Source organism: Gadus chalcogrammus, chromosome 4, assembly GCF_026213295.1.
Source record: "Gadus chalcogrammus isolate NIFS_2021 chromosome 4, NIFS_Gcha_1.0, whole genome shotgun sequence".
In the NCBI taxonomy this organism is placed as follows: domain Eukaryota; kingdom Metazoa; phylum Chordata; class Actinopteri; order Gadiformes; family Gadidae; genus Gadus; species Gadus chalcogrammus.
The window spans coordinates 27,049,817-27,074,927 of record NC_079415.1 but is presented as its reverse complement, the minus strand read 5'-3'; the positions used below and the strand labels follow the sequence as shown (position 1 = coordinate 27,074,927).

At 42.9% G+C, this 25,111-nt stretch overlaps 1 protein-coding gene across 2 annotated transcripts; it reads right to left on the bottom strand.

The window, feature by feature from the left end:
- Positions 1-11,443: 11,443 nt before the first annotated feature.
- Positions 11,444-20,906, bottom strand: orc4 (origin recognition complex, subunit 4). Of its 2 annotated transcripts, none has more exons than XM_056589503.1 (14): positions 20,714-20,906; positions 19,785-19,853; positions 19,319-19,395; positions 18,648-18,738; positions 18,336-18,411; positions 17,730-17,815; positions 17,172-17,220; positions 16,516-16,667; positions 15,274-15,450; positions 14,758-14,844; positions 13,892-14,000; positions 13,223-13,318; positions 12,744-12,811; positions 11,444-12,411 (listed from the first exon to the last, which is right to left on the bottom strand). In XM_056589503.1, the coding sequence occupies exons 2-14, from the start codon at positions 19,839-19,841 to the stop codon at positions 12,220-12,222; spliced, it is 1,317 nt and encodes a 438-aa protein (XP_056445478.1). In that variant the 5' UTR covers positions 19,842-19,853; positions 20,714-20,906; the 3' UTR covers positions 11,444-12,219. The 2 variants fall into 2 exon arrangements, with proteins under 2 accessions (XP_056445478.1, XP_056445479.1); XM_056589504.1 differs by lacking the exon at positions 20,714-20,906 and adding an exon at positions 20,412-20,699.
- Between the last annotated feature and the right edge of the window lie 4,205 nt (positions 20,907-25,111).

The window sequence follows — 25,111 nt, the reverse complement described above, 5'->3', positions numbered from 1 at the left end:
CTCTTCTTTATGGAGAGCCGGAGCAAACCGAGAGACATTGTGGTGATTTAGTGTTGGTTTGCGACTGTCCCTGGGATTAACCTGCTGTGGGGGTCCGTTAGTATGCGTTTGTCTGTGTGTGTGTGTGAAAATGAGAGCTGGATGCTCCACATATAAACAATGATTGTGGTGATTAAGTGTTGGTTTGCGACTGTAACTGGAATTCAATAGCGTTGATCTACCCGGGTTGTTTGTAAAGGAGAGGTGGATACGACGCATATAAACAACCAACTATGAGAAACATCTTACCCATATGTTTGATACCAGTGTGGAGAGAAGCTGAGGGCGCACTCACACTAGGCCATCTGTACCGTGCCCAAGTCCATTCCACACCTGTACCGTGTTCAAGTCTACTTCGTTTAGCTAGTGTGAGCACGCCAACCATACCTCAGTAGTGAAAGTACAGTTCAATTCCGTGGCTGTAGTGTTTGCGACACTGCCGTATATTGGTTGGTCATGACGTAGTACTGGAACGAGTCAGACGTGCATCGGATATCCCGGAGATAAACCTGAGTTCATACAAACAGTTGTCCGTTGTCCGGTGACGAGGATAAATATGGAACAATAAAGTCCGGAAAAGAAGAGGAATATAAAGCGATTCCTAACCGCGGGAGTTTAGCTAGCTTCACAGTTAGCATAGCCAGCATTCCGAGGACTGAGTGGCCAACGCTACATGCTACACTCGTCATGTCGCTCGCGCACACTCCTGCACTCCATGCATTTGACTCAGAAACGGATCCAAGATCGGTGGGACCGCGTTGGACCAAATGGGTGCAGAGGTTTGAAAACTACACTACTGCGGATAACATCACCGGCGATGCTAGGCTAAAGGCACTGCTGCTGCACCTAGCAGGAGAGCGCGTGCATGATATCTATGACACGCTCGCAGATGAGGGAGACAAATATGCGGACGTAAAGGCAAGGCTCGAAACGTACTTCACCCCCAAGAAGAACACTCAGTATCAAGTTTATATGTTCAGAAAGGCAGTGCAACTGCCAGGCGAAAATCTAGACACATACTGCACTAGACTACGCATGCTTGCAAAGAACTGTGAGTTTGCAGACACTGACAAAGAGATCACAGCACAGCTGATTCAAAGCTGCACTTCAACCAGGCTGCGTCGACGCGCGCTGAGAGAGCCTGACAAGGGCTTAGATGACCTTCTCGACCATGGTAGGTCACTAGAACTGTCTGAGAAGCAAGCAGCGGGCATGGAACAGATCCACTGCATCAGTGAATGTGATCCAGCAGAATTGGCGGCCCAGCCAATACACTGGGAGAGGCAAGCCCATCAATAACTGCAGGAACTGTGGAGGACAATATCCACATGAAGGAGACTGCCCAGCACGGGGCAAGGACTGCAAAGCATGCGGTAGGATGAATCACTTTGCTCGACAATGCAGATCTAGGCAACAAGAACCAACCAGAGGGCGTGAACCAAAAGACGAAGAGAGAAAGAAAGGTAAACAACACAGACGCTAAGTGTACAATGTGACCAGCACCGAGCAAAATGGTGGCTACAACTCGTCTAGCAGCGATGAGAAATATGTGTTAATAATAAACAGCAACAGTGGCAATATGCAGCCACAGACATGCATCAAGCTCGACGGTACCAAGATATCAGCACTCATAGACTCTGGAGCTGCAGTGAATATTATCAGTGAGTCAGTTTTCAACACAATGACTCCACACTCGCAGCTCACCACAGTCAGTGTAAAGATATATCCGTATGGCTGCACCAACCCACTGCCCCTAGCTGGAGCATTCAACTGTGATATAGAGGCAGGGAACAAAAAGACTAAGGGCGTGTTCTACATGCTGGAGGGTGATGGCTGCTCCCTGTTAAGCTACCAAACAGCCGATGAGCTTGGCCTGATCAAAATAGTCAACAGCGTCTCATCCACAAGCGGCCAAACAGTGGCAGACGAGCTGGTGGACAGTTATCCAGAGCTCTTCCAGGGAATAGGCAAACTAAAAGATTTTCAAGTCAAGCTACACATCAACAAAGACGTGCAGCCTACCTGTCAGCCACACAGGCGGGTGCCGTTTCACATCCGAAAAAAAGTCGAAGACGAACTGCTGAAACTCGAGAATGATGACATCATAGAGACAGTCACAGGCCCTACGCCATGGGTCTCCCAAATTGTGACGCCTCCCAAACCAAAAGACCCGGATAAAGTGAGGATCTGCGTCGACATGAGACATGCCAACACCGCCATACAGCGCGAACACCACATCACACCCACCATGGACGACGTCATCCATGAGCTCAACGGAGCAACGGTCTTCTCCAAGCTGGACCTGACTGCCGGATAGCATCAGTTAGAGCTCCACCCGGCCAGCAGATACATCACGACCTTCACCACACACCAAGGTCTGAGGCGATACAAACGCCTAAACTTTGGAATATCGTCTGCAGCGGAGGTGTTCCAGAATGCAATATGCCAGACATTGCAAGGGATCAGCGGTGTCAAGAACCTGAGTGACGACATCATCATCCACGGCAAGACACAGGCTGAGCACGACGACACCCTCAGAGCGGTGTTCCAGAGACTGAAAGAGAGAGGTCTCACACTCAATCGCAAAAAGTGTGAGTTTGATAAATCCAGCCTCGAATTTTTCGGGTTCATCTTTTCAGCAGACGGAATCTAAGCTGACCCCAAAAAGGTCGCCGCCATCAAGCAAGCCAGCGACCCAGAGGACCCGACAGAGGTCAGAAGCCTAATCGGCATGGCAAACTACTGTGCACGGTTCATACCAGACTTTGCCACCATCTCCGCTCCACTACGCAAGCTCACCAAAAAAAACACACAATGGAGCTGGGGTCCGGAGCACGCTGCTGCGCTACAGTCAATCAAAGACAGCCTCACCAGTGAAACAGTCAAACCAGTGAAACAGTCATGGCGTACTTCGATCCATTAAGGACACTGAGCTGATCGTGGACGCCAGCCCAGTCGGCCTAGGCGCCATTCTTTATCAATCTGACAGAAAAGGGGAGAGGCACACCATAGCATATGCCAGCCGTGCTCTGAGTGATGTGGAAAGACGCTACTCACAGACCGAACGGGAAGCACTGGCCATCGTGTGGAGTTGTGATCTGGAATAACCCCAAATCAAAACCACCGGCGAGAATCGAGAGATGGGGACTGAGACTCCAGCCCTACAACTTTCGCGAGTACCGGAAAGGCGCAGAGAACCCCGCCGACTACATGTCACGTCACCCCATCAAGACACCAACAGGAGAATCTACAAGAGCAGCGAAGGTAGCAGAAGAATATGTCAACTTCATCGCCCACTATGCTACACCGAAAGCAATGACCCTCGCCGAGATCAGAGAAGAAACACTCAAGGACCCGATATTACAGGAGGTCACTTCCTACATCAGACACAACACGTGGCACAGGATTACCGACAACACACAGCATGCTGCTACTCTAAAGAAATTCATCCGAGTCAGCGAAGAGCTTAGCATGCTGCCCAGCAACGACATCGTCCTCAGAGGCACGAGGATCATCATCCCAGCATCCCTTGAACACAGAGTGTTACAGTTAGCCCATGAAGGACATCAGGGCATTGTTAAAACAAAGACACTTCTCAGGTCAAAGGTATGGTTCCCCAACCCGGTATCACGCGATTGCGTGCTCCTGCGCACGAACGTTAATCTATTGAAGCGTGTTCCAGAGCACGATGGTCCGACTTTTTGCGTGTTACACAGAACGAAATGTAAACCAATGCATTCTGAATGGGAGTGTTCTAAGACAATTAACGTGCTCCACAAAACGGTACGAGAGAGAGAGAAAGAGAGAGAGGGAGGATCAGAGGGAGAGAGAGAGCGAGAGAGAGGCTTCAGAAAGGGTGTGCGCAGATAGTACAGTGCACCCTAGTTATGTTTATGCCAAAACCACAAATGCTATATATATATTGCCTAATTACATATATTGCCTATATATATATATGTATAGGCTATATATATAATTAGGCTATAATTATATTATTTAGCGTGTAATGAGACAATCTATAGCCAAATTGTCGAAGATGCCCGAGAACCTCCGGGGATATCAGCATGGGAAATCGGCGAATCAGACCCATGAACCTATAAAGAAAGACGTCATCTCAAGCGGGAGAGAACGTTTGCGGTGCTGGTTTGTGTCACGTAAGTACAGGGCTCTCATGTCTCATGCATTCGGCGTGAGACACACGCAATTCAACCCATGCACACGCTCGAACCTAGCCTGGCTCCGCCCGCCTAAGTACTTCCGCTCAATTTGAATTTCCCTTCAGTACTAGGTCTGGACCTGCTGTATGTAATTTGGTTTTCTGGTGCCGCCACAGCGGCCCCCAATCAGCGAACAGAGGGCGTGTCTGAGAACAATGACGATAAAGTCGTACGCCAGTTTGAGTTGTTGTTGTAGGTCGGTAGTTGATTTACAATGTGCAATTTTTCCCTGATAAATTAAATTCGACGAACAAAACCTGCAGCTGTCGTTGACGGACATTTTCATGCAGACGCGCAAGGTGTTTGGTTTGTGTACAACCTGCGCGTGATTCCCGGCGCATGACATACGTCACAACCAAACGTTAGCGATTGGTTATGGCAGATCCAGAGAGGCACTGGGCAGATCCAATCATTTTAAACTTCAACAGACACCCGCCTTCAAGTGAGTTAACGTTTGTCAATTGATTAGGTCCAGACTCTCTGTACAAATGAAATGAAATGAAGTGAAGTACGAGAGTCTGGTAGAACCAGGCTAGCTCGAACCTGTGCCGTGTTCCAATACCCGTACTGTCCGTACTTACTAGCCAAAATTTGAGTACGCAGTACGTTCCAATTCAGATCTGGCGAAAATAAGTATACTTCAAGGGCCCGGATGCCGTACTCAAAACGGGCTAATCCTGAAGTGTGGATCGAAGGACACTCCCCGTACTCAACGGCAGCCATCTTAGCTACGTAGCTGAAGAGGCGGAGCCAGGCTGAGCCAAAGTCGGCGCATTTTCCACATAGCCTGCATTAATAGAGTCATTTTGTAGTTTTTATAGTTTTTATAGCTGCTAGGCGTAAAGAGTTCACCATTCAAAGCGGGATGTTTATTGCGGGGGAGGAGCCACGGCGGCTGTCGTGACCGTGGTAAAGTTAGTTTTATATTGGACGTTGGATATTCGACACATTCGAAAAATCTATTTAGCACTGGCTTCGATCGACGAATTTGGGTCAAACCAACTTAGATGTGTTAATACAAGGCCTACCTATGTAAAACAAAGCTTATTTATTCTAAAAAAAAACACCATTTGATTTTATAAAAAAAATGTAATGTTAAAAAAGGCTATAAATCTATTATGCGGCTTGCCCTTTTGACCTACCCATATCAAAACACATCTGGAGAACTCAACTAACTGCCCCACACATAACACAAAGCTTATTTTTTCCAAAAACCCACCTTTTTATTTTTTTAAGTTAAAAAAGGCTATAGATCTATTATGCGGCTTGACCTTTTGACCTACCCATATCAAAACACATCTGGTGTAATCAACTAACTGCCCCACACATAACACAAAGCTTATTTTCTCAGAAAACCTACCCTTTGATTTTATAAATATTTTTTACTCTCAGAAAATGCTATAAATCTATTATGCGGCATGACCATTTGACCTACCTTGTCTGTTCCTTTTGGGAACGTGTTTGATAAACATGTTGCTTGTTTCACATAATCTTACTACTATTACAGCAGGCCTGTCGCACCAGTTACTCAAGTTGGTCAGTGCGCATGTATCCAAGCAGCCTGCAGCTCACACACACACACACACACAGCATTCGCGAACGCATGCATACACCGCAAGCACGCACATACACACCGCATACACACACCACACACATGCGCACGAACATACACGGAGATGCGCACAAACATACACGGAGATGCGCACAAACATACTCGGAGACGCACACACACACACACACACACACACACACACACACACACACACACACACACACACACACAGCACGTTAATTTCCTTATTCAAAGGAAAAGATGCTGCAAATAAGGAGATGGTGGTGTATTTTTCTCCTGCAGAACTTCCCCATGCGGTAAGTGCCTTCAATATCAGACTTTTGAATCACATCACAAGTTTGACTCACTGTCAACAGACCAACATGAATGTTTTCATAGTGAATGTATGTTGTCCTTAAATCACCAAGGTCTGAAGACAGATTGAAGGACAAGAAAAGGCGACGAGAGGAAGGAGGGCATCAGGTGAGGTCATGTGACTAATAAGTCTTGTGATCAACTATTGCTTGCAGACTAGTTACTACTAACTAGTATTAGTAGTAACGAGTATACTTAAAATCAGCTACTGATCTTTTTGACATCTTGCATTGTTATTGTGCCTATAATTGTTTGATCATACCACCAGGAGAGCAAAATACCTTGATACTTGCCATTCTATAACATTCATGGAAGCTTAAGGAATGTACTTGACCAGGCTATAACATCTATTTTTTTTCTCTTTACAGCTCAAACATGTTAAGGCATGGGGTAAAAATCAATAAAAATCAATGATGCAAAGTCTTCTGTCGTTGGTTTATTTGACTAAGATAATATAATTGAGTGTACAAAATGACATTTGTCTTTATGCTGTTTGTCACTGGTATTGACATTTAAGATACGAAAAGAAACATGTTCTCCCCAAATAACTACATTTTGGCACATATCATGCAGAGTTAATCAAACGTAATACATTTAACTTAATTATCAGCTCTCCCTGTGTATTTTAATGAAATTATATTATAATCGATATATATTATTTAGTTATTATAAGCTATGTATATATATTATAATCTATGTATAATATAGATAACGTTATTCTACAGCGTTGGTTTTACACCACTGTCAGTAGGCGGAGTCAAACGTTTAACTCCGCCCACATTTAGCCAACTCCCCGATCTTCGTAATGCAGTCAGGTCAGGTGCAATTGCGCGCAATCGCGATCGATTGTTAAGGCCATCGCCATCGATGCACGCACAGGTAAGAACACACAGGCATTGCACACACCGCAGTGACATGCCCAGGTAAGACGTTAAGAAAATTATCATTTGAGTGTTCCTGCCCCAAAGTGTGTTCGCACATGGCCAGATCTACGCTGCCAAGTTAGGGTGGTTAGGCAAGTTAGGGTGCACTCACACTAGGCCATCTGGCCGTGGCCGTGGTCGTTTTCACACCTAACCATGCTCAAATCTGCCAGTGTGAGTGTGGCCAGTCTGGCCAGGCCAGGCCAACTTGGCCACTTGGGAGATGTGTGCTGCTACGGTACGGGCCGCTACGGTACAGATGCTAATGAGCCGACACGCGCACACGCACGGCTACGCACCCTGAGCTGGATGACGTATAATAGATGCGACGACCATGGACATAATAAAGGCGACGAGCCATCTTTCCAATTAAACGGTAAACATGGCGTCAAGCGGTTCAACTGCTGGTTCACGTTGGTCCCATAGAGAAGTCAATTGTCTGTCAGGTCAAAAGGTCAAGCCGCATAATAGATTTATAGCCTTTTTTAACATTAAAAAAATAGTATAAAATCAAAAGGTGGGTTTTTGGAAAAAATAAGCTTTGTGTTATGTGTGGGGCAGTTAGCTGAGTTCAACAGATGTGTTTTGATATGGGTAGGTCAAAAGGTCAAGCCGCATAATACATTTATAGCCTTTTTTAACATTAAAAAAATTGTATAAAATCAAAAGGTGGGTTTTTGGAAAAAATAAGCTTTGTGTTATGTGTGGGGCAGTTAGATGGGTTCACCAGATATGTTTTGATATGGGTAGGTCAAAAGGTCAAGCCGCATAATAGATTTATAGCATTTTCTGAGAGTAAAGAATATTTATAAAATCAAAGGGTAGGTTTTCTGAGACTTTGTGTTATGTGTGGGGCAGTTAGTTGATTACACCAGATGTGTTTTGATATGGGTAGGTCAAAAGGTCAAGCCGCATAATAGATTTATGGCCTTTTTTAACATTAAAAAAATTGTATAAAGTCAAAAGGTGTTTTTTTTTAAAAAATAAGCTTTGTGTTATGTGTGGGGCAGTTAGCTGAGTTCACCAGATGTGTTTGATATGGGTAGGTCAAAAGGTCAAGCCGCATAATAGATTTATAGCATTTTCTGAGAGTATTTTTTTTTTATAAAATCAAAGGGTAGGTGTTCTGAGAAAATAAGCTTTGTGTTATGTGTGGGGCAGTTAGCTGAGTTCAACAGATGTGTTTTGATATGGGTAGGTCAAAAGGTCAAGCCGCATAATACATTTATAGCCTTTTTTAACATTAAAAAAATTGTATAAAATCAAAAGGTGGGTTTTTGGAAAAAATAAGCTTTGTGTTATGTGTGGGGCAGTTAGATGGGTTCACCAGATATGTTTTGATATGGGTAGGTCAAAAGGTCAAGCCGCATAATAGATTTATAGCATTTTCTGAGAGTAAAGAATATTTATAAAATCAAAGGGTAGGTTTTCTGAGACTTTGTGTTATGTGTGGGGCAGTTAGTTGATTACACCAGATGTGTTTTGATATGGGTAGGTCAAAAGGTCAAGCCGCATAATAGATTTATGGCCTTTTTTAACATTAAAAAAATTGTATAAAGTCAAAAGGTGTTTTTTTTTTAAAAATAAGCTTTGTGTTATGTGTGGGGCAGTTAGCTGAGTTCACCAGATGTGTTTGATATGGGTAGGTCAAAAGGTCAAGCCGCATAATAGATTTATAGCATTTTCTGAGAGTATTTTTTTTTTATAAAATCAAAGGGTAGGTGTTCTGAGAAAATAAGCTTTGTGTTATGTGTGGGGCAGTTAGTTGATTACACCAGATGTGTTTTGATATGGGTAGGTCAAAAGGTAAAGCCGCATAATACAGTTATAGCCTTTTTTAACATTAAAAAAATAGTATAAAATCAAAAGGTGGGTTTTTGGAAAAAATAAGCTTTGTGTTATGTGTGGGGCAGTTAGCTGAGTTCACCAGATGTGTTTTGATATGGGTAGGTCAAAAGGTCAAGCCGCATAATAGATTTGAAGCATTTAAAGCATTTTCTTTACATTAAAAAAATAGTATAAAATCAAAAGGTGTTTTTTTTGAGAAATTAAACTTTGTTTTATGCGTAGGACAGAAAGCTGAGTTCATCACAATTGTTTTGACATTTGTAGGTCAAAAGGTCAAGCCGCATAATAGATTTATAGCATTTAACATTTAAAAATTGTATAAGAGGAACGTTTTTTTTTTTTTTGAATAAGCTTTGTGTTATGTGTAGGGCAGTTAGCTGAGTTCACCAACTTTGTTTTGATGAGTTCGATTTTATGCATTTATCAACTTTTAATGTTGATAAATGCTTTAAAACTATTATGTGGCCTCACATTTTTTACTTACCCTTTTCAAAACACAGAGGGTGAACTCAGCTAACTGCCCTACACATAACACAAAGCTTATTTTCTCAGAACACCTACCCTTTGATTTTATAAATATTTTTTACTCAGAAAATGCTATAAATCTATTATTCGGCTTGAGCTTTTGACCTAACCATATCAAAACACATCTGGTGAACCCAGCTAACTGCCCCACACATAACACAAAGCTTATTTTTTCCAAAAACCCATCTTTTGTTTTTATACTATTTTTTTAATGTTAAAAAAGGCTATAAATCTATGATGCAGCTTGACCTTTTGATCTACCCATATCAAAACACATCTGGTGTAATCAACTAAGGTGTAATCACTGACCAACTTGAGTAACTGGTGCGACAGGCCTGCTATTATAGTAGTAAGATTATGTGAAACAAGCACATGTTTATCAAACATGTTCCCAAAAGGAACAGACAAGGTAGGTCAAAAGGTCAAGCCGCATAATAGATTTATAGCAGTTTATGAGAGTAAAAAATATTTAGAAAATCAAATGGTGGGTTATTTGAGAAAATAAGCTTTGTTTTACGTGTGGAGCAGTTAGCTGAGTTCACCAGATGTGTTTTGATATGGGTAGGTCAAAAGGTCAAGCCACATAATAGATTTATAGTTGTTTTTAACATAAAATAAATAGTATAAAATCAAAAGGTGGGTTTTTGGAAAAAATAAGCTTTGTGTTATGTGTGGGGCACTTAGTTGATTACATCAGATGTGTTGTGATATGGGTAGGTCAAAAGGTCAAGCCGCATAATAAATGTATAGCCTTTTTTTAACATTAAAAAAATAGTATAAAATCAAAAGGTGTTTTTTTGGAAAAAATAAGCTTTGTTTTATGTGTAGGGCAGTTAGCTGATTTCATCAGATGTCTTTTGACATGGGTAGGTGAAAAGGAAAAGCCGCATAATAGATTTGAAAGCATTTTCTTTACATTAAAAAAATATATAAAATCAAACAGTTTTTTTATTTGTGAGAAATTAAGCTTTGTGTTATGTGTAGGACAGTAAGCTGAGTTCATCACAAGTGTTTTGACATGTGTAGGTCAAAAGGTCAAGCCGCATAATAGATTTATAGCATTTAACATTTTAAAATTGTATAAGATCAAAGGGTGTTTTTTTTTTAGAGTATACGCTTTGTGTTATGTGTAGGGCACATAACACAAAGCGTTATATTTAGTTTGCTCAAAACTAAATATGTTTTTTTTGTATAACATTTTTTGCTCTACATAGACAGGCCTTGTAATAACACATCTAAGTTGGATAGACACAAATTCGTACATCAAAGCCAGTGCTAAATAGATTTTTCGAATGTGTCGAATATCCAACGTCCAATATATAACCAACTTTACCACCCTCATCTAGTTGGCTTATTACATAGGTAACACATAGCTAATGATGCTGCTCGCTAGAGAAGCGACAAAAACCCACGAAATTTGATAGACACTATCAAAAGCTTCATAACTTACCTGTGTTTTCGATCGTAACATGCCACTAATTTGCTGTTGTTGATGTTTTTGATTCCATGGTCATGTAAAAAAGACAGTTGATGACCAATGCAATCGAGTGACACAAGTCACCGTCACCGAGCCGCACGTGCGGGGACGAATCAAATCATGGATCCATCCCATTGGCTAGCTAGCCCGAACAGCCATATTCTCATTGGCTGTAAGAGCTGTAGATAGAATCGGATTGAGTTATTTAGGGTGTGCGGCGCGCACTGTGTGCAGAGATGCGTTCAGGGAACGGAGTGTACTTCAGGGAAAACCTAAGTGTTCTACCCATAGAAATATTGAATTGCTATATCCCTTTTCCCAGCGATTTATTGGGGGGGACATTTTGGGCATATCTGAACATTGTATATGGCCGCTAAGCCTATGGATCATATTCAAGTTTGCGTCGTTTCCAGTTTTAGTGCTCCCCCTGGTTGTCAGAGTTGGTCTTAGAAACACACGCACAAGCTCAGAGAAATAAAGCCCCCCGATATGATGGAACCCACCAGTCCAGTAACTAAAGCACTAGAATCAGCTTTATTTAAATGAGAGGACATTTGTTTGGACACACATTCAACATTCCTTGTTTGGACAGGTTTTGGTCTTTATTCAACTTAATAAAACCCTTAATGTCAGATGCACTCTGCACAGAAATGACACGTAGGCCTATAAGATAAGCAAATGGCGTCACTGTGTAAGAAATGAGTACACAAATGAGTTGCTCAAACGTAGTGTTGCTGCTTTTGAGCAAATCTAGGTTGACATACATTGATCCTATTCTCCCCCTTGGAGGAAGAGGAGGAGGAGGAGGGGGGGAGGGAGGAGGAATGAAAGAAAAAATGAAGATAGCTGGTATCAACTAATAACAGTATCATTACAATCTAACTCCTATCAAGTCACCCACTAGATGGTGATATTCTGGGACCCTCACAGTGTACAATAGACACAAGCTCTTTTATGCATTTATTTGGAAAAGTAGTAAAAAAAAAAATAGTTACAACCCACAATGTATTCCATGGACCGGTGTCACAATAACCCCACAAAAGACCTACTCTGAAGGTTTTACCAACCAACAGCCTGATCAGTAACTCATCTCACCAGCTTTACCCGTGGTTTTCCTTGGTAGAAACGTTCTACGTGCTGGTACAATTGTCTCAGTGTTTGGCTGAGGTGACGCACCGTCACACAAAGAGCCAAACCGCCTCCAGAACAAACTCTCCTAGGAAGGCCCAGGTGCAGTACTCTCCTCCCCTCTCTCCCCCGGTCCTAGCCGAAGGCGGAGGCGGCCCACTGCTTGACATCGGTGGGGCACTGGGGGTACTTCTGCAGCGCCTCCATGATCTGGCTGTGGTCCAGCATGAGCCTCACCAGTTGGTACTCTCGCTGGGCCCGCGCGGCCGCCGCCGCCGCCGCGTCCACGGGACGCACCACCTCCAGCTGCTGCAGGTGCTCGAAGGCCTGGGGCAGGGGTCAGAGAATGTTACTGGTTTGGGGATTGAACCAGGACCCTTTTTAGAACGTATGTTTCATAAAGATGCGTTTAACCAACGCATTTGTTCAACGAATTGACAATTTTTTAAGCTTTCATCTGCAAGAGGAAATGCAGTAATAGTGAATCGATGGTGTCAAACTATAATATTATTTCTAATATTTATTTCCAATAGCATTCTTTCGATTCTCAAAATATGCCACAATGTCCTACAAATAAGTGATTACCATCAATCAGAAATATATTGGGAAAATATAAGTATTATGAGCAAAATATTTTAAAGGTTTTCTCAAGCACTGACCTTCATGACTACAGGCAGCTCAAAGTTGTACAGGGAATTAGACTTCCTCTGCAGAAACCTCTTAAACTCTGAGGAGAGAAAACAAACGTCAAACGCACGTGTGAGTCAGCCGTTCGTATCGGACACGACTCAATGCAGAGGCACACGCACACACACACACACACACACACACACACACACACACACACACACACACACACACACACACACACACACACACACACACACACACACACACACACACACACACACACACACACACACACACACACACGTTTGTCTTCTGGTGTGTACAGAACGACTTCAATCTGCTGTTTCGTCAACTTCCGCGAGGCAGTCGACCGTTATTTATTTATTTGATTTATTCATTCACTGGTCAACTTAATTAACCTACATGAATAAGAACACCTATGAATCAATTATAGTGTAATAATTAGCAAGGCTCCAGGATGTGGTCCTGTTGATGTGGTGCTGCGTACCGTTGTAGACCATCTGGAGGTTGAAGGGTTCCCCGTCATAGATGTCATTCAGGTGCTTCATGGCGATGACCAAACACAGCTCCAAGATGGAGAGGCCTGGAGACAGACGACCCAGAAGGCCGTTCATCAGTCGTTAAAAAAAATGAAAGATATATCTGAAACATATCATTTTCTACATGTTCAGCCATTAGCTAAGCATTCATTTAAATGTGCCGTGCTTTGATGATTGACTCCCTAAGGGAGGTCCTCGATGTTGCTACCAGGTTCTGAGGCCCTGGGCCTTCTCAGAAGTAGACTTGTTGATGGAATTAAACCAACTAAGTGGCATATACTTTTGGCAACGCCTTTTTTTTAGAAATAGTTAGTAATTAATCCCTCAAATAAGAACAAATTCATCAACATTTTTTTGGACTCAAAAGATTCAAAATACTTTTTTCATATCTACCCCGCCCAGGCAGTATGCTTTATATTGAACACTTTTATAACCCATACAGACACAGAAAAACGATATCAAGGCAAACAATGCATTTGCCTTGCGCCCACACTAACTGGTAAAAAAATGAGAAGACTATCTAATATTCGATCAAAGCCGTCTTGGGAGCATGCATTTCTTGACACCTTTCTATCCATGTGTGTGTTACGATCCTGTCGCTGGGTGTTATTGGTTACCGTGGAGAATGTTGGTCATGGCGTCGGCAGAGAGAAGCCTACTAGCGTCCAGGAGGTCAGCCGGCTTGATGGTGGGGTTGTTCACACTCACACGACATAGGCTCGCCATCTAGAGGCAGAGCGGAGTAGTGAGCAAAAATAGAATACAATGAATATTTAGTTGTTTGTCATGAGTTGCATCCCTTTCTCTGCACCTGTAAGCAACCGTTGAGTGTTTTGGAGTTGTTTTAGACATCTCATATTCTATTGCATTAAATTGAAACATTTGAACGATTCATCCATATGGTCAATCATTGCTTTGAACTATTGGAAAGTCCAGTTACAGTGTGTGTGTGTGTGTGTGTGTGTGTGTGTGTGTGTGTGTGTGTGTGTGTGTGTGTGTGTGTGTGTGTGTGTGTGTGTAATGTAGACATTTGTTTGTTCATTATTCTGTGTTATTGATATTATTTTTGTTAACTGTTATGTAATGATTAGGAAACACAAAAAAGTTTTTTTTTTCTTCCATGCCGAGAATTTAGAGACGAAGAGAGGAAAGAGGTAGACAGCTAGATAGCAAAAGAGAAATAGACAAAGAAATAGACAGACAGACAAGCACAGCTTAAAGCGCCAGTTCACCTATTAACACAGTAGGAAGTTAATTTTGTAGTCAACATACTACTAATAATGCACCTATTATAATAAGGGGATAATTACAATAAGGTAATAACGTATTATATCGTAAAGTTGTAATTCGTTTAAAAGCTCTTTCCCAATAACCCAGCGGGAGCCTGAATGTGTTAAATCCCTGAACTTCCCTTTTAAGACCATTTGCATCCTTTAAGTGAACACCACTTTCTGGATTTCAGATGAAAGCGCTGTGTTCGTACCAGGAGCCGATGCAGGGAGCGGAAGTCCTTGGTAGAGTTGAAGTGTCTCAGTAGAACCGCCTCCACGGACTTGTCCTCACACAAAGCCTACAAACCAAAGAAGACCTTTGGGTGAGTAAAGATGCACTCACTTAACAATCCTGCTTATACTGAAGAACAACTATACATGCATTGGCGTCCCAACTCCAAATGGCAGGACTTTTATGTCGTTACAAAAAACTAAACCGTGCCCAGTTGTCTGTTTCTACAGCTCCAACAGGTGCAAGAATCTCTCGCTAAGTGACTTTAAAACTTGTTTTTTAATTTTTTTATATTTTCTGCGTGCAAGTCATCAATATATTTCGGAATTCTTTGAGTTCCTTCAACTTCTCTTCCCTCCTGTTATAAACCTTCCCTCCTGTTCTAAACCTTCTCACAAAACCCTTACAACTCTACAATCTATCCTTTGGCTCAAATCGTCTTGGCTCCGCGACGGAAACTGTCGCGGAGCGCTGTATGAAGAAGCGGGCAGGCGACCTTTAGGCTGGCGTTCCAGTCGTAGCAGAAGGTGGTGTCGGGGAAGGTGGAGTCAGGCAGGTGGAGCTGGGCCTGCACTGCCTGCAGGTACTGGCTGAAGCTCAGGCTGGGGAGCAGGTGGATCTGCCGGTGGGAGAAGCGAGACTTCACCCTCTTCTCCAGCAGCTCCAGCACATCCTTGAGGCCACGGAGGGAAAGGAGACTGATAAATTACTGAATGAATGGAAGATTGTTTTTCTGTCAAAGACTTAAGGCTTACTTATGGTTGGACATCGACGCACCAATGACCACGCAGTTGCATTGACGCAGTCATGAACCTGTTTTGGTTCTGTGTCTGGTTCTATGTCTGGTCAGCGGACCAATCACAGCCCTTGCTGCTGTATCGCCTCGACTCAAGGTTAAAACTTTTGGGAGGCGGACTCAGGCCCTTGCGATGGACGCAAGTAGGGTCTGCAAGGATGTAATGGGTCCATAAACCCCTTTGCATTGCGTTGACGTACAACCATAACCAAGCCTTTACGTTTAGGCCATTTAGCAGACGCTTTTATCGAAAGGGGCTTACAGTAAGTACATTTGTCAGAAGAAACAGAAACAATACATAAGAGTTGTAATGACTTGGAAGATTATTCAAATTGTGATGTAGGTAGAACTTTTAAGAGCTTTTGATTGAGTGAAATTTGTTACATTTGGCCGTTGGCCATCAGTCATCTATTACTGAGTGAAATGCTGTGAGGACGTCTCTTCCAGTTGCCCCCTGCCTCTGTATGAGACTATCACATTTTAGACCGCTCCCGGCCTATTTATGATTAATCAGGGCAACTCTTCCCCGATTGTTAGGGTAATCCATCTTGCCTGTCAATCACAGCTGTATTAGACGGTTGCATTTTATGATTATCACAAATATTACTTGTTCAAACAAACATGTTTCCCCTATCGATATCTTCCAAGTTGTAGCGTCTGCTACAACTTTTCTGCTGACTGTCTCCTAGCGCTTAGGTATTCCTCTGACATTTGGTAACAATTGCCAAGCCAAACATGTTTTCATGCATTTTTAACTAATGTTTCAGTCACTGATTGATATTTCATTAGAATGTTCCCTTACATCTCATCGCCTGCGACAGACAACTGTTAAACTAAATCATGACAGTATATTTCGCTGTCGTCCTACCTGTCAAATCCACACACACACACACACACACACACTCACACCATGCATCCTCCTCCTCCACAATAAGAGCATACCAGTCTGCAGGTGAGCCCCACCACAGCCACGGGGGTCTGGGCGGACTGGGACACGTCCAGCAGGTTGTAGAGCAGTGTCTGGTTCTTGTGATGGGCGAACAAGTCGAACTCATCCAGGATGAACAGCACCGGACGGCTGCTGCTGCGGTCCCCTGATGTGAGGAGGTGGAGAGGGGGGGGATTAACGGTGGTATGGTTACAGCAGGAAACCAGCAACAGAAAGAGAATCTCCTTCAGCCAATTGCCCTCTGTCCCAGTCTTAAACGAGGGGATTAGCTGTTGTAGGTTTGAAGTGTATTGAAGGAAAATAAGTTAGTTTTGGCCTACAGGTTTTATTGCTAACACCAATATTGTAGCTCTTACTTATCAGCTATTTAAATATTGCTGTTATTTTGTTCATTTTGGCCATTTAAAGCTGCTCCCCCGATTGGCCGACCGACCTATCGAACATAATACAACTATAAGAGGTCAAAAGCAGATCCACAAAGCCCCCTCCAATAAAATATGCAGGTTGATTCACAGGATATACCAACTCATTGGAAACAACTTTCTCACTCAATATGCCCTTGTGTTCCTGTGTGGCAAAAATGTCTGTACTGGTGAATAGGGGCCAGGTGCTAAAAAAGTTGTCACAATTATGTCACAAAGAAACATACCTTTTTTAAGGGCCTCTAGTAGAAACGCCAAATTTTCTGCAAAACTGCCCTGAAATCAAACAGGATAGAGAGCAACAAAGTTTTTTGTTAGAGAAATACTGACTTCTGACCAATCAGGGCATCTCTTTTGTGAAGAGAAGACACTTATATCTAATCTACAGTACCGTAGAGAAGCAGTCAGAAGTACCACTAACTTAGATGTATTTTAAAGACAGAAAAGTAAAAAAGGTACCGCCAAATTATGTCTAATTGTGCCGCGCACAACGCACATCAGCATTGCTGAGCAGAGAAAGACAATCAGGACTGACTTTGTAGAGAATTCTCCTGATTGGTAGCTAAAAAACTAGTCCTGATTGGTTATTATTCGGCCGGTTGGTTTGAATATTTTTGACAGGCTACTACACAGTTATAAAACACTCATTGACTTAGTATTTTTTGTAGAAAAATTGGCGGCACAGATAGCTTCTGGAATTGGACGAGTATTTGAATAATTTTTACTTGACTTGAACGTTGCCTACTGCTGCTTTGAGAGTGCTTAACAAGCACTGTGGTACCTACAAACACTTGGTCCCCAACTACGTTCTCCAGGCTCAACTGTCTCGTGATTTCCTTCAGTGCTATTCTGTCGTCTGTCTGCAAGAGACCTGCAAGGAAAGCAGGCTTTTAACGCTCAGGATTCAAAGAAATAAATCAAAACACAACAGAAGAGGTTCCAAATAACAGCATGGGTCCCAATATAAAGTTACATAAAGAAGGCAAAATAATACAGTGGTGTATAGTTTAAATTAGACAAGCCTCTAGTTTTTTAGAAGCATTATTTTATTTTATATAAAATAAAGTATGATAAAGTACAATAAATAAATTTTCTGAAAATGTCAATAATATTAATACATTTAAAAAAAAAAAGGGGGCATGTTTGTGTTGACAGAGTTTGGATTGGGACCCCTGATGAGGATTGTTTTCTCAACATGGTCATCAGGATCATGATCATCACATTATACACAATACTGATTGTATATCATCAACAATAAGGAATCCAACGAGGGTCAGTGAGATCATAAAGAGGATGCCAATCAGAGGACACTCGGGGGGAGGGTTCAGGGCCCCCTTGCCCCTATGCCTTGGCTAGGGCCCTGCTCATCAGAAGTGTGGAGGACTGCCTACCGTTGAGGTGAACCTGCAGGAGGGTCTTATCGACGTCCTCCTCAGCCAGAAGCTCGGCCAGCACACATCGGAGCAGCTACACAGGACAGGGATACATCAGAGCTTGAAGACAATGTGTCAACACCGCCATCTTGGCTGCTGGCAAGGATCTAACTGATTGACTAGTGCGTTTGGAGACATGGACCACAATTAGCTTATTTTAAATGTGGTCTTATTCCCTGGCAGTTTGGTATGATCTATTGGCCAAGCCATTGCTTTGGGCCACCGGATGTGAAGCTGTAATGTAACATAGGTTTACTGTCGTTTCATTACCTGGGTCTTCCCTGTTCCCCTTGGGCCAATGATGAGCACAGAGTTGCTCTCTCCATGCACAGCTGTTCGCTTCAGCAGCTCCATTAGGTGCCTGCAATGAAACAGATGGTTAAGACTACATTACACACCATGCAATTCTATCAATAAGCACTTTACCTTGGTTAAAATGAGCTATATGCAACACATTTACTAAACCTTAAGAGACTAAGGAAACATGCAAAGTCGAAATACTGGCTTCTCCGACAACAACGCTACAGCCAGTTTGTTCACCTTTGACACATCCGATCTGGGGCGTAAGATTTGTTCTTGTTTTGGTCTGTATGGTATGTTTCACCATTTACCCTCTCCCTTAAAGGGGAATTATTATACCAGTAGGTGTGAAAGTGGTTAGCAGTTACAAGCCTATTGTGAAAATCGGCCTCTTCTGAAATCATAGGTGGGCATGGGCACTTAGATGTGTGACTGATAGGTGGGCAACGTTTGCTACAGTCCACTGGGTAGGCAGGTAGAATCATCTATCCAGGGTAAATCTAGGTGGACACGTCCACTTTTGATGTCAAAAGAGGCAGATTTTCAAAACGGCTTGTAACGGCTAAACACACTCACACCTGGTGGTATAATATGCTACCTTTAAGAAGCTAGTATTCGTTACCCATATAAATCCTGCCTACTTGTGTTGGGAATCGACTCCCTCTGGCCTCTGTGGCAGCTGCTGGTGGCAGAGTCGTTCTCTTAGCAGAGTCTGCACCTGTAGATGAATGAACAGTAGAACAGCATTAATACAGTCATATTACCCAACACTTAAACCTCATAAACTCTTAAATTGTAGAATGATGCACTAATGTTACATGTGTTCATTCGTCCTTCACAGCATGTGCAGCAATTGCAGTTGATTGTGTTGAAAAGTCTGAGGTAACATTTGAATCAATTAAATATAACATGAAAAGTAGTAGCCTACCTCTCTAAGAAATCACCAAAATGTGGGTGCAAGAATTTCATGAATAATCAATAAGACTATGCACATCATGCTTTTAGTTTATCAAATCCTATATGAAGCACACGTAAAACAACCACATCGATGCATAGAGGGAGCAGTAAACAAACATAACAAAATGTTATAAAATTAGAAAAACAAACCTGAGAAATGCATTCTCCTATTGGCATTGGAGAATCTTTGAGTTTCCGTTTACTCATGTTGACAGTAACCTATACAGGGCATGTGTCACATAGAATGATTAGTGAAGCAAATAAGATAACTAATGCACCAGCAACATACAAAATGTAGTACCAATATACCTAATGTTCCACCAATAGACCTAATGTACCACCTGCAATATACCTACTGTAGTACCAATAGATCTACTGTACCACCAATAGACCTAATGTAGTACGAATAGATCGATTGTACCACCAATAGACCAGCAATAGGCCTAATGTAAAACCAATCGATCAATGTACCACCAATAAACCTAATCTAACACCAATAGACCTAATGTACCACCAATAGATCTATTGCACCACCAATTGCATTTATGTAGTACCAATAGATATATTGTACCACCAATAGACCTAATGTACCAGTCCAGCAATAGCCCTAATGTGACACCAATAGACCTAATGTACCAGTCCAGCAATAGGCCTAATGTGACACCAATAGACCTAATGTACCAGTCCAGCAATAGGCCTAATGTGACACCAATATACCTAATGTACCACCAATAGCCCTTATGTAATACCAATAGATCTATTGTACCACCAACATACCTCAAGTAGTGCACCACCAATATAACTATTTTACCACCAATAAACCTAATGTAACACCAATAGACCCTTCTCACGGGGTCATCGGCGGAGGATAAACTCAGCTGTCACTCATGTGCTTGTGAGAAGGGTCCTGACAGGCCATGTTAACGTCACCAGCAGACTTCAGTCTCAAACATATAGCATTTGAAGCAAGCTGGATGGAATAGATGAGCCACTACTTCAAACGAATTGTATCTAAAGTATAAGGCTATCAAATTAGACCAGTGTCCAATCAAACACAAATCGAACTGATGAGTACCGACCTGCACAACGCTGTAAACTTTGACGAGCGCTCTCAATCTTCGCGGGAATAACACAGCTACTTCCTGTTGCCAAAGTGACGACTTCCGGGCTGGGTCCCGAGCAAGCAGAGGAGTTTTGTTGAGATCGCGGACTGCTCGCGAGCCCTCTGGGCAGGCTTCACGTGATGCGGGTACGAGCCATGGTTCCGAGATGGTTCCGAGCCCCCAGTGGTCGGACCTCGGACGTTCCTCCTCTGATCTCTCTCATGCCCCCCTCTGGCCGGAGGATCTATTGACCTCTCTCCTCAGCCACCTCATATTATAGCATAGTAATAATTGTAAGAACGTATAATTGTGAGACTATATATTATAAATTGAATCAGAAATATATGCATATATTCATGTATACTCTGACTACAAACCTCCATTACAGTAATTACTGTCACTTCAGTTCTGTAAATCAACAGTTCCAGTAAGGTGGGGATTTAACTGCAGCACACCTTGAAAGAGAAAACATGACCAAGACAGTAGGAAGGCTAACGATTACAAACCATTTTATTCAATGTCCCATATAGTAGAGCTTGAGCACAAGGTCAAGAATGTCACTTGATGCCGGTCCGTCATCTTGATGATAAAACAGTGTGTGTGTGTGTGTGTGTGTGTGTGAGACGTGTGTGTGTGTGTGTGTGTGTGTGTGTGTGTGTGTGTGTGTGTGTGTGTGTGCGCGTGTGTACGTGTGTGTGGGTGTGTGTGTGTGGAGATTATCCTGATTTTGATGTCCGAAATATTTGGTTGTAGACTTACTTTGTTGCCTATTTCAAGAATTATTTTTCTATTTGAGATCAAAAAATAGAAAATCGACTGTGACAGACATGCTTCTAACACAAAGCATCCTGGTTATCTTTAAAACATAGTTTGTAGGAAGAAATAAGTGGACGGATACCTCTTCCTTCATGGACCAGCTGTTTGTTATGCTTTCTTAAAGGTTGGGTACGCGATTTGCGAAACGCCAGCAGATTTTGAAAATACACAACTCAAATGGTCCTACCCCCTCCCCTTCAACGCTGACTCTGACTCCACCCATTCCAAGTACTTGGACGCGCAATCATGCACGAGCGCGAACAGAGATGCGCGAGAGCGAGCCAGGCTAGCGTAGGTTTTCGTTTAACAACATGGCACTACATTCAGCTGTAAATTGCACCCAGTACCGCGGGAAGTAGGGGTTTTGGGGGTGCTGCAACACCCCCTGTCCGAGGCCCTGTCTTATCACAGAAAACGATCATTTCTAAAAACCAAAGTGGAGATTTCTGAAAACGCCGGTTATGTGTTGTCGTATCAACGGGGAGAAACGGGATTTTAGGTTCTGAAGCGTCACATTATGCACCAGGAAATGCTTAACGTCATGTGAGCATCCGCTGTACCGTATTGGTCCGAATATAAACACAAACCCCATTGTAATACGACCTATATTTGGAAAAAAGATTTGAAGCCCAGATCTTGATTTCATGAATAAATAAATTGTATTAATTGAAATAATATACGAAAATAAAAAGGCATAGAATAAAACACTGCATTGCCACTAAACAGTAGTGCAAATAGGCCGTACTGATGTGTACACCAAAGACTTCCTGACACTCCTCTGCCCCGCTGTGTTCGCTCTGGCTGTGGTCGCTACGAACTGTTTCGGCCCGTGGCAAAGCGAGTCATCCTCGCTGCTGTCCAAGGCATGTTGAGACGCAGCATTTATTTAATGCTCATATGTCCTAGTGCTGAAAAAAGGTTATATGAAAAAGTGTGAGGGTAGCGGTGGTGCGCTAAACTTGTTCTGTGAGCAGCTGGATGTGAACCATGGTGTGAAGGAAGTGAACACAACGATCGATTTTCAACTGTGCGCGCATGCACTGGTGTAATTGAGCTGCGCTGCTATATATCTTTTTTATCAATGTGGCGAGTTGCGAGTCTAGTGCAGGCCGGGTTTTTTTTTCACAGCACCCCCTGCTGAGAATACGTTCTCGCGGCTATGGTTGCACCAGATGTTATAAACATTAAACGGTCACATAAATCAATACTATTTTTAGAAAATGTATGTTTGTTTCATATAATTGTATTGGAAGTCCTGGTTTTCACTAGGGTTGCCGCGGTGTGGACATTTTCACACCGAGTAATAGGCTACACTCGTCTCAACACCGGTATTACCGAGTATAAACGGTATAAACTTTGAAACTAGGTCAACCGCCACACAAGCATCGGTTTTTAGACCCTTCTCGTCCTTCAGTTGCCGCCAACGTTCAAAAGCAGCGCCTAGGATTATTCTTGATTTCAGTTTTTCTCTTTCAGCGTTTTTATTATCAATTACTCTCTGAAAAAGAGTTTTCCTTCTCTTTGCTGGTGGTGGTGGTGGTGGTGGGGATTGTGGCGTCTTGTCTGCCATGGAAATTGTCTTCTACTGCTAGGTCCAAATGTGGATTAACTAGTTCCAGTAGATACCGCAGGATAACAACAAACAGGAGCTTGCTCTGGGTCACGAGCTCTGGGTCACGAGTACTGCACGAAGGGGTCGCGCGCGGGGCGCGGGGGGGAGGGGGAGTGCAGTACGACCGTTTGATTGACGTACTTACTGTCCAATGAAACTCGGTGGCAATGGATATGATTGGCTGGAGTTTTTCGAGCCCTGCACGTTCCACAGATGATTGACAAGTTTAATTTTCATGTCAGTACTTCTAACTCAGTGGCTGTAAGCGGGTTATGATAAGGATTTCAAGTAATTTTGCAAAAATGGCCAAAAAAGCAAATCACCTATGCAACCTTTAACAATTCCACGACTGCAGTAATTTATCAACTTTCTATACAGCTGACCTATCACGTGGTATTCGTATTATTATTTAGTATAAGTATTATAAGTATCTCATGTTGAATGTGATTGATTCCTTAAATTATTGTGGCTAGATCATATTACTACACTCAACTCATAAGATACATGAACATAATGAAAATACCAAACAGGTAACTTCATCGTGTGTGTGTGTGTGTGTGTGTGTGTGTGTGTGTGTGTGTGTGTGTGTGTGTGTGTGTGTGTGTGTGTGTGTGTGTGTGTGTGTGTGTGTGTGTGTGTGTGTCTGGTGGAGTGGCTGGGGGGGGGGGGGGGGGGGGGGGGGGGGGTATACTGGTGAAGTATACTTCACCAGTAGAATTCAGTGGGAATCATGGTCAGATCCCATCTAACCGTGACCCATCTGTGCCCTTGCCACGCATGCGCGGTGCAACTCCATCATCTTCAATATCCCAGTCTATGAGAGCCAGCAGAGGCTGTGAACTAATGGGTAAGGTTCCTATTCTTATTTCTCAAAGGTCAAAAATACACTTATGGATGTTTTATTTTTTAAAATAACGAAATAACCGTTCATTATCGGGGAGGTGAGTGCTAAGAAAACGATCATTTTGTCACCGTTCGACCATAGCGACTAACAGTAGCTGAGTGAGCGTCTCTGCTCGCGCTCCGGAACGCAACGGTTTGCGTTGCTAGGAGTTGTTTGCTGTTAGCCCGCTAGGCTAACCTCTAGCTAGGCTACCACAGTCAGCTAGGCTAACGTTGCTTACTCAGCCTGGCCCTGGCCTGCCCCTCGGCTTCAGACCCATCTGATGCTGAGGAGTCCAATTAGTTATTTATTGGCCTCTGGTAGCACGCGGCTATCTTGTGTGTTGAGACGGCAGGTCCCCCGTTCGTTGACGTCGGTTTACGGACTAAAAAAATACGAAAGATTAGCGACGCCAAGACCTTCCCCTTCTCGGTGGTTAGCTTGTTAGCTCCGCGGCTAACAGGCTAACTCTGGACGCGCTTGCCCTGCAGCTAGTTTGGATGCTCCTTGAAGGCGCTCTCAGATGAATCACTACTGAATACAAGTGCACGGATTGTGCACGTTGACACCGTACCTGTTTTATCATGACCCACGCACATAACATGTCCTGTTTCATGCACCTTGTACTTGAGTCAAACATGTTTTTTTTCTTATCATTCATTGATCCAAAACCCACGTTTATAAAGCAACACTTGGTGTTGGGGCACATGTCATGTGCAACATAGTAACCAGTGGTGTATCGTTGGTCATTCTGATCAGTCAGTACTTTGTTGTGTCAACATAATTGGCTTGCTGACATGCTGTCATAGATGGATGTGAACTTTAAAATCTGTGTGACAGATGTCATTTTCAGTCGGGTAAACACCATAAGTGAGGGCCCAAAAGTCTTGCAATCAATGCAATGTCCGACTCCTTTTGCTGGCTTACTGCTTCGCATTTTAAGATCTTTTGCAAGTTGGCCGCTTAATGCATGTGTTTTGTAGTTTTAAAATAGATGTAGGCCAGTTTTATGCAAGAAAGAAACTTGGTTTTCTAAATATGGCAATCACCCAATGTAGATTCA

Bases quoted from the DNA above. Each gene is read 5' to 3' on its own strand.
- orc4 (XM_056589503.1), bottom strand. From the start codon at position 19,841: ATGAGTAAACGGAAACTCAAAGATTCTCCAATGCCAATAGGAGAATGC. The intron at 17,221-17,729 runs GTAGGTACCACA...GTTTGATTTCAG, and splicing joins TAGTTGGGGACCAAGTGTTT to GGCAGTTTTGCAGAAAATTT. The intron at 14,001-14,757 runs GTACGAACACAG...CTCTGCCTCTAG, and splicing joins GCTCCCTGCATCGGCTCCTG to ATGGCGAGCCTATGTCGTGT.